The 27,085-nt window shown below is 37.4% G+C and overlaps 1 protein-coding gene across 5 annotated transcripts; it reads right to left on the bottom strand.

The window, feature by feature from the left end:
• Positions 1 to 14,946: 14,946 nt before the first annotated feature.
• On the bottom strand, positions 14,947 to 23,959 carry LOC148293794 (putative protein phosphatase 2C 60). Of its 5 annotated transcripts, none has more exons than XM_088255495.1 (11): positions 23,481 to 23,959; positions 21,752 to 21,874; positions 17,801 to 17,864; positions 17,526 to 17,634; positions 16,934 to 17,057; positions 16,698 to 16,823; positions 16,483 to 16,606; positions 16,167 to 16,243; positions 15,938 to 15,990; positions 15,614 to 15,643; positions 14,947 to 15,411 (listed from the first exon to the last, which is right to left on the bottom strand). In XM_088255495.1, exons 2-11 carry the CDS (start codon positions 21,866 to 21,868, stop codon positions 15,327 to 15,329), a joined length of 909 nt encoding a protein of 302 aa, XP_088111621.1. In that variant the 5' UTR covers positions 21,869 to 21,874; positions 23,481 to 23,959; the 3' UTR covers positions 14,947 to 15,326. The 5 variants fall into 5 exon arrangements, with proteins under 5 accessions (XP_088111621.1, XP_088111619.1, XP_088111618.1 ...); XM_088255493.1 differs by having other exon boundaries at positions 14,947 to 15,418; positions 23,481 to 23,957; XM_088255492.1 differs by having other exon boundaries at positions 15,589 to 15,643; positions 23,481 to 23,946.
• Between the last annotated feature and the right edge of the window lie 3,126 nt (positions 23,960 to 27,085).

Here is a 27,085-nt window from a genome sequence, read left to right as displayed (position 1 = left end):
TCGTCCAATTTGGAACACCTATTGATTTCGGATCGAGCCCAAAACATGGGCAACATCATAATATGGTGGGAGGAGTCATTTGGTGAGTTTTGAGTGAAATCCAATCGCTAGAAGTATGGAATACACCAACCACTCCAATTAGGAACGAACTGCTATTGAACTTGAATTGTCCAATTTCTCAAGCCTATTGATTTCGGATCGAGACCCAAACATGGGCTACATCATAATATGGTTAGAGGAATCATTTGGTGAGTTTTGAGTGAAATCCAATTGCTAGAAGTATGGAATACACCAACCACTCCAATTAGGAACGAACTGCCGTTGAACTTGAATTGTCCAATTTGGAACACCTGTTGATTTCGGATCGAGCCCAAAACTTGGGCAACATCATAATATGGTGGGTGGAGTCATTTGGTGAGTTTTAAGAGAAATCCAATCGCTAGAAGTATGGAATACACCAACCACTCCAATTAGGAACGAATTGCCGTCGAACTTGAATTGTCCAATTTGGAACACCTATTGATTTCGGATCGAGCCCAGAACTTGGGCAACATCATAATATGGTGGGAGGAGTCATTTGGTGAGTTTTTAGTGAAATCCAATCGCTAGAAGTATGGAATACACCAACCACTCCAATTAGGAACGAACTGCCGTTGAACTTGAATTGTCCAATTTCTCACACCTATTGATTTCGGATCGAGCCCAAAACTTGGGCAACATCATAATATGGTGGGAGGAGTCAGTTGGTGAGTTTTGAGTGAAATCCAATCGCTAGAAGTGTGGAATACACCAACCACTCCAATTAGGAACGAACTGCCGTTGAACTTGAATCGTCCAATTTGGAACACCTATTGATTTCGGATCGAGCCCAAAACTTGGGCAACATCATAATATGGTGGGAGGAGTCATTTGGTGAGTTTTGAGTGAAATGCAATCTCTAGAAGTACGGAATACACCAACCACTCCAATTAGGAACGAACTGCCGTTGAACTTGAATTGTCCAATTTCTCACACCTATTGATTTCGGATCGAGCCCAAAACTTGGGCAACATCATAATATGGTGGGAGGAGTCATTTGGTGAGTTTTGAGTGAAATGCAATCGCTAGAAGTGTGGAATACACCAACCACTCCAATTAGGAACGAACTGCCGTTGAACTTGAATTGTCCAATTTCTCCCACCTATTGATTTCGGATCGAGCCCAAAACTTGGGCAACATCATAATATGTTGGGAGGAGTCATTTGGTGAGTTTTGAGTGAAATCCAATCGCTAGAAGTGTGGAATACACCAACCACTCCAATTAGGAACGAACTGCCGTTGAACTTGAATTGTCCAATTTGGAACACCTATTGATTTCGGATCGAGCCCAAAACTTGGGCAACATCATAATATGGTGGGAGGAGTCATTTGGTGAGTTTTGAGTGAAATGCAATCGCTAGAAGTACGGAATACACCAACCACTCCAATTAGGAACGAACTGCCGTTGAACTTGAATTGTCCAATTTCTCACACCTATTGATTTCGGATCGAGCCCAAAACTTGGGCAACATCATAATATGGTGGGAGGAGTCATTTGGTGAGTTTTGAGTGAAATGCAATCGCTATAAGTGTGGAATACACCAACCACTCCAATTAGGAACGAACTGCCGTTGAACTTGAATTGTCCAATTTCTCCCACCTATTGATTTCGGATCGAGCCCAAAACTTGGGCAACATCATAATATGTTGGGAGGAGTCATTTGGTGAGTTTTGAGTGAAATCCAATCGCTAGAAGTATGGAATACACCAACCACTCCAATTAGGAACGAACTGCCGTTGAACTTGAATTGTCCAATTTCGCACACCTATTGATTTCGGATCGAGCCCAAAACTTGGGGAAAATCATAATATGGTGGGAGGAGTCATTTGGTGAGTTTTGAGTGAAATCCAATCGCAAGAAGTATGGAATACACCAACCACTCCAATTAGGAACGAACTGCCGTTGAACTTGAATTGTCCAATTTGGAACACATATTGATTTCGTATCGAGCCTAGAACTTGGGCAACATCATAATATGTTGGGAGGAGTCATTTGGTGAGTTTTAAGTGAAATCCAATCGCTAGAAGTATGGAATACACCAACCACTCCAATTAGGAACGAACTGCCATTGAACTTGAATTGTCAAATTTCTCCAACCGATTGATTTCGGATCGAGCCCCAAACTTGGGGAACATCATAATATCGTGGGAGGAATCATTTGGTGAGTTTTGAGTGAAATCCAATCGCTAGAAGTAAGGAATACACCAACCACTCCAATTAGGAACGAACTGCCGTTGAACTTGAATTGTCCAATTTCTCACGCCTATTGATTTCGGATCGAGCCCAAAACTTGGATAACATCATAATATGGTGGGTGGAGTCATTTGGTGAGTTTTGAGTGAAATCCAATCGCTAGAAGTATGGAATACACCAACAACTCCAATTAGGAACAAACTGCCGTTGAACTCGAATTGTCCAATTTGGAACACCTATTGATTTCGGATCGAGCCCAAAACTTGGGCAACATCATAATATGGTGGGTGGAGTCAGTTGGTGAGTTTTAAGAGAAATCCAATCGCTAGAAGTTCGGAATACACCAACCACTCCAATTAGGAACGAACTGCCGTTGAACTTGAATTTTCCAATTTGGAACACCTATTGATTTCGGATCGAGCCCAGAACTTGGGCAACATCATAATATGGTGGGAGGAGTCATTTGGTGATTTTTTAGTGAAATCCAATCGCTAGAAGTGTGGAATACACCAACCACTCCAATTAGGAACGAACTGTCGTTGAACTTGAATTGTCCAATTTCTCACACCTATTGATTTCGGATCGAGCCCAAAACTTGGGCAACATCATAATATGGTGGGAGGAGTCATTTGGTGAGTTTTGAGTGAAATCCAATCGCTAGAAGTGTGGAATACACCAACCACCCGAATTAGGAACGAACTGCCGCTGAACTTGAATCGTCCAATTTGGAACACCTATTGATTTTGGATCGAGCCCAAAACTTGGACGACATCATAATATGGTGGGAGGAGTCATTTGGTGAGTTTTGAGTGAAATCCAATCGCTAGAAGTATGGAATACACCAACCCCTCCAATTAGGAACGAACTGCCGTTGAACTTGAATTGTCCAATTTGGAACACCTATTGATTTCGGAACGATCCCAAAACTTGGGCAACATCATAATATGGCGGGAGGAGTCATTTGGTGAGTTTGTAGTGAAATCCAATCGCTAGAAGTATGGAATACACCAACCACCCCAATTAGGAACGAACTGCGGTTGAACTTGAATCGTCCAATTTTGAACACCTATTGATTTCGGATCGAGCCCAAAACTTGGGCAATATCATAATATGGTGGGAGGAGTCATTTGGTGAGTTTTGAGTGAAATCCAATCGCTAGAAGTACGGAATACAACAACCACTCCAATTAGGAACGAATTGCCGTTGAACTTGAATTGTCCAATTTCTCACACCTATTGATTTCGGATCGAGCCCAAAACTTGGGCAACATCATAAGATGATGGGAGGAGTCATTTGGTTAGTTTCGAGTGAAATCCAATTGCTAGAAGTACGGAATACACCAACCACTCCAATTAGGAACGAATTGCCGTTGAACTTGAATTGTCCAATTTCTCACACCTATTGATTTCGGATCGAGCCCAAAACTTGGGCAACATCATCATATGGTGGGAGGAGTCATTTGGTTAGTTTTGAGTGAAATCCAATCGCTAGAAGTGTGGAATACACCAACCACTCCAATTAGGAACGAACTGCCGTTGAACTTGAATTGTCCAATTTCTCACACCTATTGAATTCGGATCGAGCCCAAAACTTGGGCAAGATCATAATAAGGTGGGAGGAGTCATTTCGTGAGTTTTGAGTGAAATCCAATCGCTAGAAGCATGGAATACACCAACCACTCCAATTAGGAACGAACTGCCGTTGAACTTGAATTGTGCAATTTCTCACACCTATTGATTTCGGATCGAGACCCAAACTTGGGCAACATCATAATATGGTGGGAAGAGTCATCTGGTGAGTTTTGAGTGATATCCAATCGCTAGAAGTATGGAATACACCAACCACTCCAATTAGGAATGAACTTCCGTTGCACTCGAATTGTCCAATTTGGAACACCTATTGATTTCGAATCGAGCCCAAAACTTGGGCAACATCATAATATGGTCGGAGGAGTCATTTGGTGTGTTTTGAGTGAAATCCAATCGCTAGAAGTGTGGAATACACCAACCACTCCAATCAGGAACGAACTGCCGTTGAACTTGAATTGTCCAATTTCTCACACCTATTGATTTCGGATCGAGCCCCAAACTTGGGCAACATCATAATATGGTGGGAAGAGTCATTTGGTGAGTTTTGAGTGAAATCCAATCGCTAGAAGTATGGAATACACCAACCACTCCAGTTAGGAACGAACTGCCGTTGAACTTGAATTGTCCAATTTGGAACACCTATCGATTTCGGATCGAGCCCAAAACTTGGGCAAGATCATAACAAGGTGGGAGGAGTCATTTCGTGAGTTTTGAGTGAAATCCAATCGCTAGAAGTATGGAATACACCAACCACTCCAATTAGGAACGAACTGCCGTTGAACTTGAATTGTCCAATTTCTCACACCTATTGATTTCGGATCGAGCCCCAAACTTGGGCAACATCATAATATGGTGGGAAGAGTCATCTGGTGAGTTTTGAGTGATATCCAATCGCTAGAAGTATGGAATACACCAACCACTCCAATTAGGAACGAACTTCCGTTGCACTCGAATTGTCCAATTTGGAACACCTATTGATTTCGGATCGAGCCCAAAACTTGGGCAACATCATAATATGGTGGGAGGAGTCATTTGGTGAGTTTTGAGTGAAATCCAATCGCTAGAAGTATGGAATACACCAACCACTCCAATTAGGAACGAACTACCATTGAACTTATATTGTCCAATTTGGAACACCTATTGATTTCGGATCGAGCCCAAAACTTGGGCAACATCATCATATGGTGGGAGGAGTCATTTGGTTAGTTTTGAGTGAAATCCAATCTCTAGAAGTATGGAATACACCAACCACTCCAATTAGGAACGAACTGCCGTTGAACTTGAATTGTCCAATTTCTCACACCTATTGATTTCGGATCGAGCCCCAAACTTGGGCAACATCATAATATGGTGGGAAGAGTCATTTGGTGAGTTTGGAGTGAAATCCAATCGCTAGAATTATGGAATACACCAACCACTCCAATTCGGAACGAACTGCCGTTGCACTCGAATTGTCCAATTTGGAACACCTATTGATTTCGGATCGAGCCCAAAACTTGGGCAACATCATAATATGGTGGGTGGAATCATTTGGTGAGTTTTGAGTGAAATCCAATCGCTAGAAGTATGGAATACACCGACCACTCCAGTTAGGAACGAACTGCCGTTGATCTTGAATTGTCCAATTTGGAACACCAATTGATTTCGGATCGAGCCCAAAACTTGGGCAAGATCATAATATGGTGGGAGGAGTCATTTCGTGAGTTTTTGAGTGAAATCCAATCGCTAGAACTATGGAATACACAAACCACTCAAATTAGGAACGAACTGCCGTTGAACTTGAATTGTCCAATTTGGAACACCTATTGATTTCGGATCGAGCCCCAAACTTGGGCAACATCATAATATGGTGGGAGGAGTCATTTGGTGAGTTTTGAGTGAAATCCAATCGCTAGAAGTATGGAATACACCAACCACTCCAGTTAGGAACGAACTGCCGTTGAACTTGAATTGTCCAATTTGGAATACCTATGGATTTCGGATCGAGCCCAAAACTTGGGCAAGATCATAATATGGTGGGAGGAGTCATTTGGTGAGTTTTCAGTGAAATCCAATCGCTAGAAGTATGGAACACACCAACCACTCCAATTAGGAACGAACTGCCGTTGAACTTGAATTGTCCAATTTCTCACACCTATTGATTTCGGATCGAGCCCCAAACTGGGGCAACATCATAAAATGGTGGGAAGAGTCATTTGGTCAGTTTTGAGTGAAATCCAATCGCTAGATGTATGGAATACACCAACCACTCCAATTAGGAACGAACTGCCTTTGCACTCGAATTGTCCAATTTCTCACACCTATTGATTTCGGATCGAGCCCAAAACTTGGGCAACATCATAATATGGTGGGAGGAGTCATTTGGTGAGTTTTGAGTGAAATCCAATCGCTAGAAGTACGGAATACAACAACCACTCCAATTAGGAACGAATTGCCGTTGAACTTGAATTGTCCAATTTCTCACACCTATTGATTTCGGATCGAGCCCCAAACTTGGGCAACATCATAATATGGTGGGAAGAGTCATTTGGTGAGTTTTGAGTGAAATCCAATCGCTAGAAGTATGGAATACACCAACCACTCCAATTTGGAACGAACTGCCGTTGAACTTGAATTGTCCAATTTCTCACACCTATTCATTTCGAATCGAGCCCAAAACTTGGGCAACATCATTATATGGTGGGAGGAGTCATTTGGTGAGTTTTGAGTGAAATCCAATCGCTAGAAGTATGGAATACACCAACCACTCCAATTAGGAAGGAACTGCCGTTGAACTTGAATTGTCCAATTTGGAACACCTATTGATTTCGAATCGAGCCCAAAACTTGGGCAACATCATAATATGGTGGGAGGAGTCATTTGGTGAGTTTTGAGTGAAATCCAATTGCTAGAAGTATGGAATACACCAACCACTCCAATTAGGAACGAACTGCCGTAGAACTTGAATTGTCCAATTTGGAACACCTATGGATTTCGGATCGAGCCCAAAACTTGGGTACCATCATCATATGGTGGGAGGAGTCATTTGGTTAGTTTTGAGTGAAATCCAATCCCTAGAAGTATGGAATACACCAACCACTCCAATTTGGAACGAACTGCCGTTGAACTTCAATTGTCCAATTTCTCACACCTATTGATTTCGGATCGAGCCCCAAACTTGGGCAACATCATAATACGGTGGGAAGAGTCATTTGGTGAGTTTTGAGTGAAATCCAATCGCTAGAAGTATGGAATACACCAACCACTCCATTAAGGAACGAACTGCCGTTGCACTCGAATTGTCCAATTTGGAACACGTATTGATTTCGGATCGAGCCCAAAACTTGGGCAACATCATAATATGGTGGGAGGAGTCATTTGGTGAGTTTTGAGTGAAATCCAATCGCTAGAAGTATGGAATACACCAACCACTCCAATTAGGAACGAACTGCCGTTGAACTTGAATTGTCCAATTTGGAATACCTATGGATTTCGGATCGAGCCCAAAATTGGGCAAGATCATAATATGGTGGGAGAAGTCATTTGGTGAGTTTTGAGTGAAATCCAATCGCTAGAAGTATGGAATACACCAACCACTCCAATTAGGAACGAACTGCCGTTGAACTTGAATTGTCCAATTTGGAACACCTATTGATTTCGGATCGAGCCCAAAACTTGGGCAAAATCATAATATGATGGGAGGACTCATTTGGTGAGTTTTGAGTGAAATCCAATCGCTAGAAGTATGGAATACACCAACCACTCCAATTAGGAACGAACTGCCATTGAACTTGAATTGTCCAATTTCTCACACCTATTGATTTCGGATCGAGCCCTAAGCTTGGGCAACATCATAATATGGTGGGAGGAGTCATGTGGTGAGTTTTTAGTGAAATCCAATCGCTAGAAGTATGGAATACACCAACCACTCCAATTAGGAACGAACTGCCGATGAACTTGAATTGTCCAATTTGGAACACCTATTGATTTCGGATCGAGCCCAAAACTTGGGCAACATCATAACATGGTGGGAGGAGTCATTTGGTGAGTTTTGAGTGAAATCCAATCGCTAGAAGTATGGAATACACCAACCACTCCAATTAGGAACGAACTGCCGTTGAAGTTGAATTGTCCGATTTCTCACACCTATTGATCTCGGATGGAGCCCCAAACTTGGGCAACATCATAATATAGTGGGAGGAGTCATTTCGTGAGTTTTGAGTGAAATCCAATCGCTAGAAGTATGGAATACACCAACCACTCCAATTAGGAACGAACTGCCGTTGAATTTGAATTGTCCAATTTCTCACAACTATTGATTTCGGATCGAGCCCCAAACTTGGGCAACATCATAATATGGTGGGGAGAGTCATTTGGTGAGTTTTGAGTGAAATCCAATCGCTAGAAGTATGGAATACACCAACCACTCCAATTAGGAACGTACTGCCGTTGCACTCGAATTGTCCAATTTGGAACACCTATTGATTTCGGATCGAGCCCAAAACTTGGGCAACATCGGAATATGGTGGGAGGAGTCATTTGGTGAGTTTTGAGTGAAATCCAATCTCTAGAAGTATGGAATACACCAACCACTCCAATTAGGAACGAGCTGCCGTTGAACTTGAATTGTCCAATTTGGAACACCTATTGATTTCGGATCGAGACCAAAACTTGGGCAACATCATAATGTGGTGGGAGGAGTCATTTGGTGAGTTTTGACTGAAATCCAATCGCTAGAAGTATGGAATACACCAACCACTCCAATTAGGAACGAACTGCCATTGAACTTGAATTGTCCAATTTCTCACACCTATTGATTTCGGATCGAGCCCCAAACTTGGGCAACATCATAATATGGTGGGAGGAGTCATTTGGTGAGTTTTGAGTGAAATCCAATCGCTAGAAGTATGGAATACACCCACCACTCCAATTAGGAACAAACTGCCGTTGAACTTGAATTGTCCAATTTGGAACACCTATTGATTTCGAATCGAGCCCAAAACTTGGGCAACATCATAATATGGTGGGAGGAGTCATTTGGTGAGTTTTGAGTGAAATCCAATCTCTAGAAGTATGGAATACACCAACCACTCCAATTAGGAACGAGCTGCCGTTGAACTTGAATTGTCCAATTTGGAACACCTATTGATTTCGGATCGAGCCCAAAACTTGGGCAACATCATAATATGGTGGGAGGAGTCATTTGGTGAGTTTTGAGTGAAATCCAATCGCTAGAAGTATGGAATACACCAACCACTCCAATTAGGAACGAACTACCATTGAACTTAAATTGTCCAATTTGGAACACCTATTGATTTCGGATCGAGCCCAAAACTTGGGCAACATCATCATATGGTGGGAGGAGTCATTTGGTTAGTTTTGAGTGAAATCCAATCTCTAGAAGTATGGAATACACCAACCACTCCAATTAGGAACGAACTGCCGTTGAACTTGAATTGTCCAATTTCTCACACCTATTGATTTCGGATCGAGCCCCAAACTTGGGCAACATCATAATATGGTGGGAAGAGTCATTTGGTGAGTTTTGAGTGAAATCCAATCGCTAGAAGTATGGAATACACCAACCACTCCAATTCGGAACGAACTGCCGTTGCACTCGAATTGTCCAATTTGGAACACCTATTGATTTCGGATCGAGCCCAAAACTTGGGCAACATCATAATATGGTGGGTGGAATCATTTGGTGAGTTTTGAGTGAAATCCAATCGCTAGAAGTATGGAATACACCGACCAGTCCAGTTAGGAACGAACTGCCGTTGAACTTGAATTGTCCAATTTGGAACACCAATTGATTTCGGATCGAGCCCAAAACTTGGGCAAGGTCATAATATGGTGGGAGGAGTCATTTCGTGAGTTTTTGAGTGAAATCCAATCGCTAGAACTATGGAATACACAAACCACTCAAATTAGGAACGAACTGCCGTTGAACTTGAATTGTCCAATTTGGAACACCTATTGATTTCGGATCGAGCCCCAAACTTGGGCAACATCATAATATGGTGGGAGGAGTCATTTGGTGAGTTTTGAGTGAAATCCAATCGCTAGAAGTATGGAATACACCAACCACTCCAGTTAGGAACGAACTGCCGTTGAACTTGAATTGTCCAATTTGGAATACCTATGGATTTCGGATCGAGCCCAAAACTTGGGCAAGATCATAATATGGTGGGAGGAGTCATTTGGTGAGTTTTCAGTGAAACCCAATCGCTAGAAGTATGGAATACACCAACCACTCCAATTAGGAACGAACTGCCGTTGAACTTGAATTGTCCAATTTCTCACACCTATTTATTTCGGATCGAGCCCCAAACTGGGGCAACATCATAAAATGGTGGGAAGAGTCATTTGGTCAGTTTTGAGTGAAATCCAATCGCTAGATGTATGGAATACACCAACCACTCCAATTAGGAACGAACTGCCTTTGCACTCGAATTGTCCAATTTCTCACACCTATTGATTTCGGATCGAGCCCAAAACTTGGGCAACATCATAATATGGTGGGAGGAGTCATTTGGTGAGTTTTGAGTGAAATCCAATCGTTAGAAGAATGGAATACACCAACCACTCCAATTAGGAACGAGCTGCCGTTGAACTTGAATTGTCCAATTTGGAACACCTATTGATTTCGGATCGAGACCAAAACTTGGGCAACATCATAATATGGTGGGAGGAGTCATTTGGTGAGTTTTGACTGAAATCCAATCGCTAGAAGTATGGAATACACCAACCACTCCAATTAGGAACGAACTGCCGTTGAACTTGAATTGTCCAATTTCTCACACCTATTGATTTCGGATCGAGCCCCAAACTTGGGCAACATCATAATATGGTGGGAAGAGTCATTTGGTGAGTTTTGAGTGAAATCCAATCGCTAGAAGTATGGAATACACCAACCACTCCAATTTGGAACGAACTGCCGTTGAACTTGAATTGTCCAATTTCTCACACCTATTCATTTCGAATCGAGCCCAAAACTTGGGCAACACACTACAACAAAATGTTGCTTTAGTGACCATTTTTTCAGCGAGGAATTATATTTTCTCATAGAAGCAGCCTTTCAGCGAGGAAAATGTTAAATGCTCGCCAAATGTGACCTGAATTTCGTTTCCAAATTGGACCAAGCTATAGCGATGACATGTTGGGTGCAGCGACGAACAATGTGGTCGCTGTAGATTTTCATAGCGACGAAATATGTTTTTCCTCGCGGAAAGTGTAGTGGGAATTTTTCAGAAATCCCTCCAAACCTATAGCGACAAACATTATATAATCCTCGCAATAGAAGCCTTTTAACGAGGAATTAATTTCCTCGTAGTATGTCTCCCACATAATTTTCACTATTTATTTACGACGAAATATGTTTTTCCTCTCAGAAAGTGTAGTGGGAAATTTTCACAATTCCCTCCAAACCTATAGCGACAAACATTATATAATCCTCGCAATAGAAGCCTTGCAACGAGGAATTAATTTCCTCGTAGTACGTCTCCCACATTATTTTCACTATTTATTTACGACGAAATATGTTTTTCCTCGCAAAAAGTGTAGCGGGAATTTTTTACAATTCCCTCCACACCTATAGCGACCAACATTATATAATCATCGCAATAGAAGCCTTGTAACGAGGAATTAATTTCCTCGTAGTATGTCTCCCACATTATTTTCACTATTTATTTACGATGAAATAGTTTTGTCCTCCCAGAAAGTGTAGCGGGAATTTTTCACATAATTAGCGACGATTTTTTCAGCGAGGAAAATGTTAAATGCTAGCAAAATGTGACCTAAATTTCGTTTCCAAATTGGACCAAGCTATAGCGACGACATGTTGGGTGCAGCGACGAACAATGTGGTCGCTGTAGATTTTCATAGCGACCAAATATGTTTTTCCTCGCGAAAAGTGTAGCTGGAATTTTTCATATACTCCTCGCAATAGAAGCCTTATAACGAGGAATTAATTTCCTCGTAGTACGTCTCCCACATTATTTTCACTATTTATTTACGAGGAAATAGTTTTGTCCTCACAGAAAGTGTAGCGGGAATTTTTCACAATTCCCTCCAAACCTATAGCGACAAATATTATATAATCCTCGCAATAGAATCCTTTTAACGAGGAACTAATTGCCTCGCAATATGTGTTCCACATATTTTTCACATTTTTTATTAGCGAGGAAATTATATTTGCCTCCCTAAAAGCGTAGCAGGAATATTTTACAATTCCCTCCAAACCTATAGCGACAAACAATATAATCCCTGCAATAGAAGTCTTTCAACGAGGAATTAATTTCCTTGCAGTATGTCTCCCATATTATTTTCACCATTTATGACATGTGGCCGTATAGGATGACGACACATGTCCTTTCCTTTGTATTTATTATGTTTTAATCTTAAACAATTCATAAGAAATGAAATTTAAAAAAAAAAAACACCAAAAATTGCTACATACTCCTCATGACATAGCTTTCGATTATGGAGATCTAAATCATGATTTCAATATTTGAATTCATGAGAATCATTGGATGAAAGAAACAAGAGTGTATTCTCTAAAAGTGGTAGGACGCAGTGGGAGCCTTTTGCTTTTGATTATTTTTGTAAGTGGGTCATCCATTTTTCCATTATATGGATCATGACATCTACTGATTATAAATATATGGGTCTCCCTCACTGTCTTTGTCTCTCCCTCACTGTCCTTATTTTGAAATTATAATTTTGCCCTCAGGCATAGGGGCATTTTAGTCACTCTTTACTCGGGATTAGTTTTGGGATTTTGAATTGTGTCATTTAGTAGAGCTCGACGACACGAGTTTGTAGACAGGCGGCACGCTTAAGTCCGAGTTTTAAAGAAGGAGTTTTGGTCTAAAAACGCAAAGGACGTAATGGTAATTTTCAAAGTCGTTATTGTACGTCGCAGCACCGCTACAGTACTATGCTACAGTACCAGATCATTCCTTCTCTCTCTCTCTCTCTCTCTCTCTCTCTCTCTCTCTCTCTCTCTCTCTCTCTCTCTCTCTTTTTTAAAACCTTAGGCATATTTTAGGAAATAAAAACTCAATGGCTCTAAAAGGAAACGCCCACTTAGAAATTCTTTACCTCCAAAGACTATAATTTACTTAAAAAGATGGTAAGCATGATTGGTGACTAACAAATTAGGAGGATGAACTCCATGCAACTCCCGCAACTAACAAAATGTTGCTTTAGCGACGATTCTTTAAACGAGGAACTACCTTTTCTCCTAGTAGCAGCCTTTCAGCGAGGACAATGTTATTTTCTCGCAGAATGTGACCTAATTTCATTTCCAAATTGGACCAAGCTACAACGACAACATGTTGGATTCAGCGACAAACTATTACGTTGCTGTAGTTTTTCACAGCGACGCAATAGTTTTTTCCTCGCGCAAAGTGTAGCGGGAATTTTTGACAATTCCTTCCAAACCTATAGCGACCAACAATATATAATCCTCACAATAGAAGTCTTTTAACGAGGAAGGAATGTCCTCGCTGTATGTCTCCCACATATTTTCACGCTTTTTATTGGCGAGGAATAATGTTTTCCTTGTTGAAAAAGTAAAGGGAATTTTTTACAAACCCCTCCAAACCTATAACGACAAACAATATATAATCCTCACAATAGATGTCTTTTAACGAGGAACTAATTGCCTCGCAATATGTGTTCCACATACTTTTCACGTTTTTTATTAGTGAGGAAATTATATGTTCCTCTCTGAAAGCGTAGCAGGAATTTTTTACAAATCCCTCCTAACCTACAGCGACAAACAATATATAATCCTCACAATAGAAGTCTTTTAACGAGGCATTAATTTCCTCTCAGTATGTCTCCCGCATATCTTTACTTTTTTATTAACGAGGAAATAATGTTTTTCTCGCGAAAAGTGTAGCGGGAATTTTTTACAATTCCCTCCACACCTATAGCTACAAACAATATATAATCCCCGGAATATAACTCTTACAAACAATATATAATCCCCGGAATATAACTCTTTTAACAAGGAATTAATTTCCTCGCAGTATTTTCCTCTCTGACAATAATATGTTATAATCATCGCAATAGAAGCCTTTTAACGAGGAATTAATTTCCTTGTTGTATGTCTCCAACATTATTTCATGATTTATTAACGAGAACATAGTTATTTCCTCGCGGAAAGTGTAGTAGGAATTTTTGACAATTTACTCCGAACTTATAACGACAAACAATATAATCCTCCCAATATAAGCATTTTAACGAGGAATTAAATCCTTGCAGTATGTCTCTACATTATTTTCACTTTTTTTTTTTAAAGTACCACCATTTTGGTGAAAATGAAAATGTAGGAAAACAATATGAAATATAATAGATTGACACGTGACAACTTTGTACAAGTACTCCATGAGCATGTCTGATGCGTGGCCGTATAATTAAGATGGCGGCATTAAATGATATTAAATTTATGAGATTGGGTTTGCTCTATTTTGGTTTCTGTCGCCATTCTTTTTCGGTTTTTTTATTTTGTTTTGGTTTGGTTTATGTTCTAGTGACGGTTGCTTGATAGGCTTGAGATGAGGCATGAATTGAGATGAAAGAGGTATTAAGGTACAATTCGGGCCTCCAAGATTATTTGGATTATAATAGCACAACACACATGCATATTCAGATAACTATAATAAGAAAAGCATTAAGAGAATGATTATGCTTGTCAATGTAATTGGTAGTTAACTTAAGTTGCACTTAACATGGTGGTAGGAAGCAGTTGGAGCATATTGCTTTTGATTATTTTCTTAAGTGTGTCATCCATTTCTCCACCATATTTAAATATCAGGACTAATAAATATTCCATAAGCAGTTGAAGATTCAATCCCTCTTTTTTTAACATCCACAACTTCATATATGGACACTTTATCTTTGGTTTCTTGTGGCGGGTGACAGAGGAGGACTAGGATCATAACAAGATTTCGATATAAAAAATAGATAGAATTACACCATCTAGTATGATATAGCGAGGAAATCTTGCGGAAAAATGGAACCAACACTATGATTATAACAAAATTTCTATATCAAAACCAGGAAGAGAAAACAAACCCAATACAAAGTCAAACAAAATTAGACCCAAGAAATTCCATCTTGTAAACCGTTCAAAGATATTTATATACAATATGCTTCTGTTTTTCAACCACTTGGGTTGTACTTTGTTATAACGAGTACATACTATTCAAGTTATCAAATAAACATTCAAGAGCAGCCCAAAAATTGAGATTTTAACAATCTCTTCTAGTTACTATTGAGAGTTTATAAGGTGGTTGTGCTCTTTGTTGACCTCTGCTTGTGGGTAGAGGTTTGACTCCCCTCTCCTTTTACTGACTAACAATCATTCACTACTGCCTTTGAATCACTTCCAATTACAGCTTCCTCTTTTGGTGAGGGTTTCTCGTCCTCAGATTCAGCCGAAAACACGGGCTTCTTGAACTGTACTATTATCAGGGTCATGTTATTACACCCTTTACCACCAGCAGTTGACGACAAACACCTATCAAGGACTCTCTCGCACACCACAGACAACTTGCTTTCCTGCATACTTTACAATGATGCGTGTCAATGAGACAATACTAGGCATCATTCTTACCCTTAATCAAGCAACATGTAAGTGTATAAGAAACAACTTCAATTGCATTACGAGACTGATGGGCTTGCTTTCAAACCAAAAGAACAAAATAAACAAAAGAAAAGGGTGAGAAATGCACTCGCCAAACTCAATTGTTCATGTACATACTCTACCACTTGCTGGGTAGACATGCAATTCCTGTAAAGAAATAAACAAAAACATTAACTTAGATTTAGAATATATTATAAGACTTTCGGAAGTAAATCAAATAATCAATAATATATTTTACAATACAATTCTTCAACAGATAAAATATTTATTATTTACCATCAACTATTATCTTTTAATTTTGGATGTAAGTACAATATAGTGACTATAGTCCATCAATAAAGCTAATCGAGACTTCAAGGCAAAACTGGGGCAAATTCTTCCTTACAAGACATGAAAGTCATCAAAGCTAAAATGAAACAAAAAGTTCAACTTAAGACATACCAGATTCCACCAGATGCTAGGACGATAAATTCGTCATCATCACAAAGCTCAACCTAATTTCAAAACAGTAAAAAATTAAAATGGAAGACAAAATTAACATGTAATTTTATCTTGTTTCTATATTATTTTGTTTGACAAAAAATAGGTGCCAAAACGATTTTGTGAAACTTGAAAATGTAGATAGCCCAAAAACCACCATTTTATCCACCCATAAAGTAGATATATATACATTGTTTATATCTGGAGTAGCAGTTACAATTTGCTTTTCAGCTGGCAAAAATTTGTTCTGCTTGAATTCCATGTCACCTGCAGTATATGCAAAACTGATATGAGTATGGGAACCACAAAATGAAAAATCTCTTTCGCTCCCCTCCACAATCATGCATACATGTCAACAGATTTTTGCGTGTTTATATGCATGTTCATACCGCTTTTACTTTGGTAACAAGATAGCAGTAGACATGTTTTCATCGGTTCTCATCAGTACAAATGTATTTGAAATTGAAAAGGCTAATATATGAAAAGTTCTCACACACTAAAACTACCTATAGCTCTTGAAACATTCAACATGCCATTGACTCGTCCTGCATGGACAAAACCACCAGCTTTTAAAATCCTCTCCTTCTCAAGCTCAAGATCAGGTTTGTGATCTCTTGAGAGATGATATACCTTAAAAAAAGAAGTGAAATCAAAACAACAATCAAAGAGAGCCAAGAATGTATAATGATATTTAAGTAACTAAAGTAAAATAATAAATTACCTGACCCTTCCTAGATATTACACAACGAGAATCACCAGCATTTGCAACAAGAAGTTGGTTGTTTCTAAGAATTGCAACACAGGCTGTGCTCCCAGAACTTGGGCCAGTAAAATTAGAATGAGGACCCTGAAAACATATTTTATTTTTATACACAATGAGGTGAGACCAAGCAGTTCAATATATGCTCCATATAAAGATATAATAACTTCAATCCACTTTATGATTGCTGCACATACCTCCTCAAAACCCCAATCATCAGCTTGATCATTATCCTTTGTCATGCTAGTACACTTGTTTATCTTTCCCCCCAAAATATTTAACTCTGCCCAACCCCTTTGTCTGCACATCATTTCATCCATTCTGCATAAATCAACTAACAACATCTTCAAGCTCAAAAACAAAGAATATAATAAGACCACAACTATAAAGGTACGCAATAAAAGCCTATTATTATTATTATTTCTTAATAGAATAAAAGCCAATTATTTTTATTGTTACCATCTCATAAGGATGCATGAAAAATAGGCATAAACTATATATATATATGGGGCTGGGAAAATTGTTTAGTGTTGGAGGTTTAGGCATTGTGGACGAATTTTGGCATTACATTTATTTGGATTTTGGATGAATTTGGTTCAAGGTAACTCATGTATCTATTTTGATGCTTCAATGGTATCACAACATGAAATGAATGATGATGTCTCTTTAATATTTTATGATAGAAACTAAGTAAAATGTGAAATGGCTACATTACTAGTTGGATGTCATAAGAAGCATCAACGTAATTTAAACCAATGAAAATGAAGTCATGTGCATTCAAGGTGTAACCTAGAAAAAGATTTTTGAACAGCAGTTCCTATATCTCCGGCCACATATGCTTCATTCTTGAGGACTTGTCGGTGAAGATACTTCGCACAAAACTTAGCAACTATATTGCCTAAACAATGATTGGAAATAGGTAAGTAATAACACAAAAAATATAAATTTATGCTAATATACCTCGCAAACTGCATATGTATAGGTCTGATAATCATAAAAAGGCATGCGTTCTTGTACTAAAAAGGTCTTGTATATATGTAGATATTTGAATTGCCCATTATTACCTCCATGCCCATCATAAACACCAAAGAATGAGGTAGATGCATCCATATCAGGATATGCTGCATGCTAATAAAACAAATCAACATGGTAACAAACAACATATTAATGATGTGACAAAATATTTGATAAACAAAGTAAATAATCATAGCATCTATGTGTACCACATTTTGCATCCTTTATAAGGTCATTGTTCTGAATAAGAAACCATTAATTAAAATCGAAGTTTTTTCTCACTGTTTTCAGTATATTTTACAAGATTTCATTGTGATAAATGTTTTGAGTTAAAGTAGAATTATTGAAAGATTTGATGATTGAATGATGTTTTGCTTGATTTATTCATCTCCATATATGAGGTATTTATACAAGATTGATAATAATAAACTAAGAGACAATACAAAGTGGTACATGATGGATACAACTAATACAAACAGGGCCGGCCCTGGGCCTGGGCGCCGAGGGCGACGGCCATGGGCCTCCGAATTAGAAGGGCCTCAAAAAATTTATATATTACCAAGAGCCCAAACTTTTTTTTAAAAAAAAAACACCGTTTCTATTTCCAGTCTAATCAGTTCACCTTTTCTAGGTCCTTTGGGGACAAGAACATGCATGCCTATTTTGTGTATATAAAATTTTGTGATTTATCAACCAAATGGAACCCCTACAAAGAGATTGAACTTTGAACTTGGAAGAATGGAGAAGCATCACATGACAATCTGTTTTAGCCCACTCAATTCAACCGGAATATTTATCGAACAGTCTTTAATTAGTATTTAGAACTGAAAGCTCGTGAGAACAGAAGCTTTTGAAGCCCTAGCTAGCTAGACCCTTCTCAACTCTCAAGGCAGTCTGCAAGGAAGTCCTCATGAACTGTTGCTTCAATAATTTGAACTGCTCTCTCTCTCTCTCTCTCTCTCTCAAGACAATAGTATCCATCCGGCCGCATGCAAATTAGTTCACAATTGGAAACCTTGCACACAGAGAGAGAGAGAGAGAGAGAGAGAGAGAATAAATAAGAATGATCGAAGGGTAAAAAATCTCACTCTATAATTCTGGCAGGTACACAGTGAAGATTAGAATGGTAGCCTAGGTTGGCAGGCAAGCAGGCAGGACTTTGACTGTGACTCATCAACCTTATCATCCCCTGAAGATTCCATCACATACAGTTCAAAAAGGTACACCCAAAAATAAAAATATGAGCCTGAGCTAAGCAGGCAGGCCTGTTTTGTGTTGTATTCTAGTGTGTATTATTGTGAAGGGGAAACCTAGGAAACCAGGTTTGTTTACATGCAATGCAATGCAAGATTGTGAAAGAGAGAGAGAGAGAGAGAGAGAGAGGATCATGAATATGCCCAACGCCTGTTGACTGGACCACTCTATATATACATAGTCTACTTTACAGTAGTAAAACAGCAAATCAGTAAAATAGTAAAAGTAGTTGTACTCCTCTGCACGCTCTCGCTCTTTCATTTCAAATAGTTGCATTGCATAGGCGTGTACTTACTTGATGAATTCCACACACACAACACAAGCGCTGTGTTTTCTGATGTGTGTTTGTGAGGGAGAGGAACATATGGTAAAGTTGGGTCTGACTCTGGATCTTCTCATTTGTTTCTAATAAGTAAGATATTATACTGTCGAATTAATTGACAAAATATTTATGTTGTCAGATTGTAAATTTAAACCATAAATTAAGTTGATTCTTATTTGAATCATTAAATGTGTGGCCTAAACTCAATCGAACTTTATAACATCATTACACGTGTAATCTATTTTGACCAAATTTATTAAACATGTAACAAAAATATACTCTCATTCTCTTGCATTTATCTACTCAAGAAACCAAATATCCTTTGTCAATTTAGTTGAGAAACCAAATGTAACAATATCATCAGTGGTAATGATGAGAAAATCCTGGCTAGCATTATCGAATTCAGTTTGCCAAAATAAGAATTTATTTGGCACATTAAATAATGTGACAAGAACGCATTATTCATCACATTGAGAAATTAAATTTTAGTGACTGTAGTCATGTAGTATTGTATACACGTACACTCTGACTGAAAGGAAATTCCCAAAAGAAGGATTTGAGTTATAATTAAGTTTCGGTAATGATTTAATTTGGTGTAAATGTTTGTGCACAAGCCATGCATATGCATAAACAGTGCCATTGAAAGGAAAGTAAATCTTCCAACCGCTCATGCAGCAAATAAATGCAGAGAGAGAGAGAGAGTCCCCTTTGTGAGGTAGTCATTAGCTTTACATTTTACAAGAAACACAAGTTATTAAACTCTGTTTCGAATTTATGTTTTAAATAAAATCCTGTTTTTTTCTAAACAAAAGTCATTTTTTCTCAACTACAAAGGAAAAATCACATTTCGTAAATAACATTCGTAAACGTGTTAGGTCATCTCCTCGCACTTAATTTCGAATTTCTCTCCAATAAATTAGATTAATTTTAGACTATAAAGGAAAAATCACATTTCGTAAAATGACAATTAATGAAGTGATATAATGCTCCATATGGGTTTTAAATTTTGTGCACCAATTCACTTGAGTAACCTTCTACTCGAAAACATAAAGGAAAAAGTTTCTGTAGAATCTTATGTCCAATTTGTATGTGAAAATGATTATAAAAAAAAAGTGAAAAAGGTAAGTTTGAAATGGTTAGGTACGCTGAAAAGGCTGGAGGTGCCTGGCCTAAATGGTTTTACCGTGGAGACGTATGAAAGTACAAACGGGCTTTTCACGCTGCTCATAAATCACAATGCAGATTACGAAAAATTACAAATATTATTATTTTATCATTTACAGACAGGTCGACGACCCTCTTTCTCCATCTTTGATCCTTTTCAAATTTGCAATGCATGTATAAAAAAATTGCACGCTTCCTAAGCTACCTTTCTGCTTTCCACCCTATTCTTTTCACTTTTTTTGTCAGTATCAGACCCTTCTCTCTTCTCCCTTCTCCCAAGTTCTATTCACTATAAAACCCAACAAAATCCTCTCTTCAATATATTATTTTCAGTTTTTCTCTCATCCCACTTTTATTTTCAGATTTGTTTCTTCTACACGTTTTCTGCAGAGGAAAACTGTGAAATATTTTATGAAGTTCTTCAATAATAATCCAAGATTTCGAATTTTATTTGCAACAGAGCTAGCCTAATTTTATGCTCCTTATTTGTTTTTTAAATTTAATTTTTTATCCGTTACTTTGGTTCATTGATTGTATTTGTTTCTTTGTTCGTTATGTTTGGTGTGTTTATTTTGTTTATTTGTTGTCTGTTTCACTTTCAAACAAGCATATACAAGAGACCCACTTCCTCTTCCTCATCCCCCTCGTTACCCCAAAACCACATCTCCCTCATCCCCTCCGCATATTCACCCCACCTTCCCACTTCCTTCTCTTTACCCGTTGATTAAATTGAACAATTTTTTTTAAACTTCTCAAATCTAAAAAGTGTTCAACCCTTCATGATTTGGAAACCAAAGGGTCTGTAGAGGTTTTGACCCAAAAAAAAAAAGGTCTATAGAGGTAGCGAAAGACACAAATATGCGACAGACGAGAAAGTTTTTTTCTCACCACCCCAATATGCGAGAGATTGAGGTAGAGAGAAAGAGAGAGACAGAGATTTGGCAGCGGGTAGTGTTTGCTGCCACAAGTAGCTGGTGCAAAAATTAAATGAACAAAAAAGGCAAATGCAGCAGCAAGAAAGTGTAAAACTAAGGATTTTTTACTCTTTAGTTTCTGTCAAGGGTAAATTTGGAAATGCAAAATGTTTTTTCATAATTACATGTTGTCAGCAGAAGGTTGTATGCATGTGTGGAGAGAGAGAAGAGGGAATGAAGAGAAAGATTGTATTTACTCACAGCTGGGGGCAAATAAAATCAGTAACTAGTGTGAGGTTTTTTTAGCAGTGACTTGTAATAGGAAGAGCAAGGTTGTATTTACTCACATCATCCTCCATAGTGTTACGCCATCCTTGCATTGATGACAAACCATATCTGACCACATCATTCTGACCATCTTCAGAGAACGTTTCAGTTTTGGGAGTAGCTAGATATATACCCATTCCAATCTAAAATTCAATAAGAACTCAATCAGAAACATTGATCCCACAATTTCACACTGAAAAAAATAATTTATTCAAAAACCAAAGGGCTTTAGTGATAACTTGTGGGCTTTAGTGATAACTTGTATGAATATTAAGAAAATACAGGTAAGAAAACACAATGGGATTTCTAGAAACTCAAAATTATGGTATAGTTTTCATTTAAAAGGGCAGACATTGGCAATTTGGCATGACCCTCAAGCACTTAATTTATCTACCATGAAAGGGACTTTATGATTGTTTTCATATCTGTTATGGACTAGCTTGCAAGATTAAGCTCAGACCAAAAAAAAAAAAAAAACTTGCAAGATTAAGCATGAAAGCTGCTTGGTTATGGAATTTGATTATTTGAAGAAGGAATTAATCCATTTATCACACCTTTTTCCGAACTCTAATAATATTCAAACAAATTATATATTTTTATGCCCAACATGGAAACATAACTGAGTTTTGATTGGCGTAAAGTGTTGTTTAATCAACCCTTAAATAATATTACTCATTTATTATGCGTTCATGAAACTCCAAATTCAACTTTTTGCTCTCAAATTTTCTCATAACCGTCTAACATAAGCAAAAACTGAGATAATAACCTTTTTAATTAAGAAAAAAGCACTGTGATTAGAGTAGCCATGAAAATTATGAATCCATCCACCTAATATCAACCCATCAATAACCAATTAAGCACTCAATCTCTCTAATTTGTGCTGGTTTTAGTGGTTATGGTTTTCATCACTCTCTCTCTCTCTCTCTCAATGACTCAAAATTTTATGAGAATTTGGAGCTTCTGAAAGAACGGAATTACAAGCCTGATAGTCAATTGCCCACAAACCAAAACTCACAAAAGAGCAGTTAAAAAACACATAATAATATAATTATAAAAAGCTAATTAAATTAATAATATCAAATATTAATATTAATCTTCCTATGACAATTTGGTGACTTAAAAGACCAAAGGCCTGGCCAACTGCTGCAGAGAATTTGGAAAGCCCCTATCTTTTTGGAAAGCCAAGAATTTTAGTACAAATCGAATACTTGACCCCAAAAACAATTCGAATAAAAGTACAAGATCAACAGTTATCAAAGGAATATATGTATATATAACTAGTTTAATCTTCTTCAAAAGATTCTGCAAGGAAGTTAATTGTGTTGATGGCATGGGTGATTACAAGAACAGTTGTTTATTTCAAATGAGCTTATATATTTAATCATTTGAAAACTGTAACTGCCTGCAGCTATTTGGGACAAATATGGAGCAAATGCCACTATCCTTCCTAGCTTCAATTTTTATTTATTTTTGCTTAGGTGTATCATGGCCTCAATTAACGATGATGATTTATTAGCTAATCTCAGTCATCCTTCCTATGTATTTAAAGTTACTAATTGAAACATAAACAAATAAAAAGTGTGAATATATTAACGTAAATAACAAACATGTAAGAACATGGGAAGATCATAGTAAAGCGTAGGGCTGAGCCATATTCTAACTTTTAAATAAACAAATAAAGGACTCCACTTCCACACCCTTCATAAAATAATCTTAAATAAACAAATAAAGATAGAGCTTATAACTTACTTGAATTTGGACGGCAGCAGCAGAAATGGGGTTGAGAGTTTGGGGAAGATTGAGGTATGATTGGAAGTTGGAGAAGAAAACAAATAAATTTGGGGTGAAGTATAGGTCTCGGTTGAAGGAGGGGGGTTGTGGAATTAGCTGTAAAAACGACGTCGTTTTAAGGCTAAGTCAATAATTGACATCGTTTGGCAAGACTCGTTTATAAAAAAAAAAATTACACACAGCGTGCATCGCAGCTGCACAGCAGAGCAAGACAAATCTGCTGGGACTTTCGTCGAGCACCTGGTGTGCACACAAGAGCTCATTCAGCTGCTGTCCAAAGGGTAGTTCATGGAGTCCACAGCCAAACTTCAGGTATACCAAGGGGTCGTACGGCTCCTTTTGTCCCACCACACTGAAACAGTAGCAGCAGAGAGTAGAAAATTAGATTGTCGAGAATATGCATGGCTAATTATGTCACTGCCATCCACCCACCTGACCTGTTGAAAGTTCAACAAGCCAAAGAATCCAAAGCGAAATTTTATACTTTATCCATTTTGTATAGAACATTGTCCGCTAGGTTTGCTTTGTTTATTGGTTCAATGAGCTCTCTTTCTTTTTTTTCAAAAAGATTACTTTATTAAAATTGGATGGGGAACGTGTACATCCATTGCTTGCAAAAAAACTAAAGAGGCATTACGGGCCATAATTAATTGACAAAGTTGAAAGATTACTTCATTAAGCATCCCGGTAAAATGAGTTTGTTTTCCTCGATTCTGTGTTGCTTCTTTCACTTCCAAAAAAAAACATAGAGTTTGAAGATGTTTTTTTTAACATAAATTTTTAATTTTCCTATGAATTTTCTATGTTCTGTCCACAATTATGGTTCCAAGAATTTTTTGTTCTTTCAATTTTTCTACCTTGAACTTATTATACTATAATGTACCTGCAGTCTTGGTTAGTAGAAAGGTCTCTCCACCTTTTGCCTTCAGCGACGCCGACCACACATTCTTCTCGCAATACCTCCACAAGGTATTTTGCTTTTTTTTTTCCTTAGCCCAGCAAAAATAAATGAAAAGAAAGAAAAGGAAATTATCTCTCTGCACACATAACATCGGGTCATTCAAAGCAGTTTTTCAAAGCAAGTTGGACCCTTGGACCCAGCTTCTCAAAGCTGCTTTTCAAAAAACAGCCGGTTTCTTTTAATGATTTTTTATTTTTTCCATAATGCCTTTTTTACTTTACTAAATGACACATAAACAAATAAATATTTTGAATATATTAAAGTAAATAACAAACATGGGAAGCATCAGGAGAGCGTAAGGGATGGGCCATATTCTAACTTTTAAATAAACAAATAAGGGACTCCACTTCCACACCCTTCATAAAATAATCTTAAAGAAACAAATAAAGATTACTTTATTAACATGGGAACGTGTACATCCATACCATAATTAATTGCCAAAGTTAAAAGATTACTTTATTAAGCATGCTGTTCTCTAGGCAACTTTTTTCTTTTTTACTGGAAAGTCTCTGGGTCTCTCAAAGAGACGTTGTCTCTATTTTGTAATGAGTGTTGTAGCAAAACTTTTTATTATTGAAGGTGAATTAATCTGTGAGGTTGCTTTAGCTTTTTCTCTCCATTCTCTCTGAGTTTTTTGCTTCAGTCTTCTAACATTTTGCTGCTTGAGCATTGAGAAGCTGTGTTGTTGATCCTGGCATTTGAGTATTTTTTTTGTCTTTCTACATGACCTTTATTATAGAGTCATTCTTTTTCAATCATTAAGATAATAAGATTCCCTAGCTACCTCCTCCTGCCTGGTTGTAAACTTTGAATGAATTTGATTTCTACTTTTGCACGCACGCATGCCTAGCTGTTCTAATTAATTGCCAACGGGTTATTTTTTTAAACTTGGTACCAAAATATGCTCAGAAGAGAATAGGAAAGCCGTAAGCTATAAAAAAAAAAGGTCAGCTGCCCCATATTTTTCATCTCAAATACAAAACTCAGATATTTAGGGATATATTTTTAAGTGAGTGACTTTTCTAGACAGATTCTTAATGACTTTTACGTACTTTATAAAGTAAAGTGACAAACTTTCATATACTTTTGTCATAGAGTTTTATAGACTTTTAAATACTTATTTTTATATTTATTTTATGAATAAAAAAAATACATACAATTAATGCATACACATACAAAATAATAAATTATCATATAATATATTTTCGAAAATAGAAGCTCACCTTAATATAATCTTTCCACACTTCATCACTAGCGGTGAACTTCTTTGTGATTGGATCCCACCCAAACCCAGAGCTATGACGCATAAGCTCATAAAAAATATTATATCGTTGCTTAAACCATTTCAATCGAAGAAGAAATAACACGAGGTATATAAACATACCATAGGAAGAATCCCAGTTGAAAGGTTCCACCTGCTGAAACTAGAGTTTGATCATCTCTAATATATATTTTTTTTGGTGAGAGATCATCTCTAATATATTGATTTGGAGAGATAGTGTCTAGTGTATTTGTAGTGGAGGTTCTCGCGAAGGAGAAAAATAACGAGCACACAAAAAGCGTTCTCAAGGTGGCGGGATTTGACCAAAAAAACACAATTACAAATCGTAGCTTTTTTTTGGGTAACTGGATATTTCGTAAAACAAGCCAAAAGGTAAATTATAATCACAACAGTACAACAACAAGCTGTTTAATCTTTCCCATCCCAAAAACAACACGCAGAACCTCATACTTAATTACTAATTAAAGCATTAATGTGAAAGAATATTTTGCTTTTCCTACCTTTGGTATTATAACCCCAAAAGAATATTTTTAATGTCAAAGAAAATTTTGTCGACAACTTAACTTTCTTTCATAAAATACTTTGTGTTCAAAATACTGAATTACATCATCAATTTTATTTAAATTATTTTAAATTTTATGATATGTTTTACAGAATATGTTTCTAATTCATATTTTTGTTATTTGTTAGGTGGAAATAGTTCGAAAGCAAAAGCAATAGTAGTTTTGGCTGACTAGGTGAGTTCTCTGAGTACCAATTTTTTTAAAAATAGAGTATCAAGTTTTTGTTCTCAACTTAGTTGTGTATAACTTCAAGAGAGGCGTAACAATGGCAAAAATAAAATAAAATAAAAATGTTATCCATCTGGGGCACAAGAATGATTTAGATGTAAATCAAGAGAGGCATGGAAACAAAACAATTGTAGTATATATGGTGCAAAAAAGTATTTAGGATCGGAAGTCGTAAGATTGATAATATCGCCGGAGCTGGTTGTTAATATCTTTGGCAGTCTTTGAGCAATTTCAAAACTCATCCTTTGTTAATAACTTGGCATCTATTTACTATCTACATATAAATCTTTCAAGGTTGGTTTAATTTTTGGTTTTTTCCTTTTAAGGCAGATAATTGTGAGTTTTGTACAAGGTAAACAAATTTCGACAGCCAATAGGTAATATATTCTCATTTAAAAATAAAAAAGAAGAAAAAGAAGGGAAGACGATGCCTAAAATTGAATTGAATTCAAAGTGCATCACGCTATTGACTCTGAGAGAAATGGTAAAACTTGGCTTCCTTTTGATCTTTCATCTTGTGATGAATCAA

Source organism: Prunus avium, chromosome 6, assembly GCF_965620075.1.
Source record: "Prunus avium chromosome 6, drPruAviu1.hap1.1, whole genome shotgun sequence".
NCBI lineage: Eukaryota > Viridiplantae > Streptophyta > Magnoliopsida > Rosales > Rosaceae > Prunus > Prunus avium.
The sequence above is the reverse complement of the archived record's forward strand: the minus strand, read 5'-3'. Positions and strand labels throughout refer to the sequence as shown.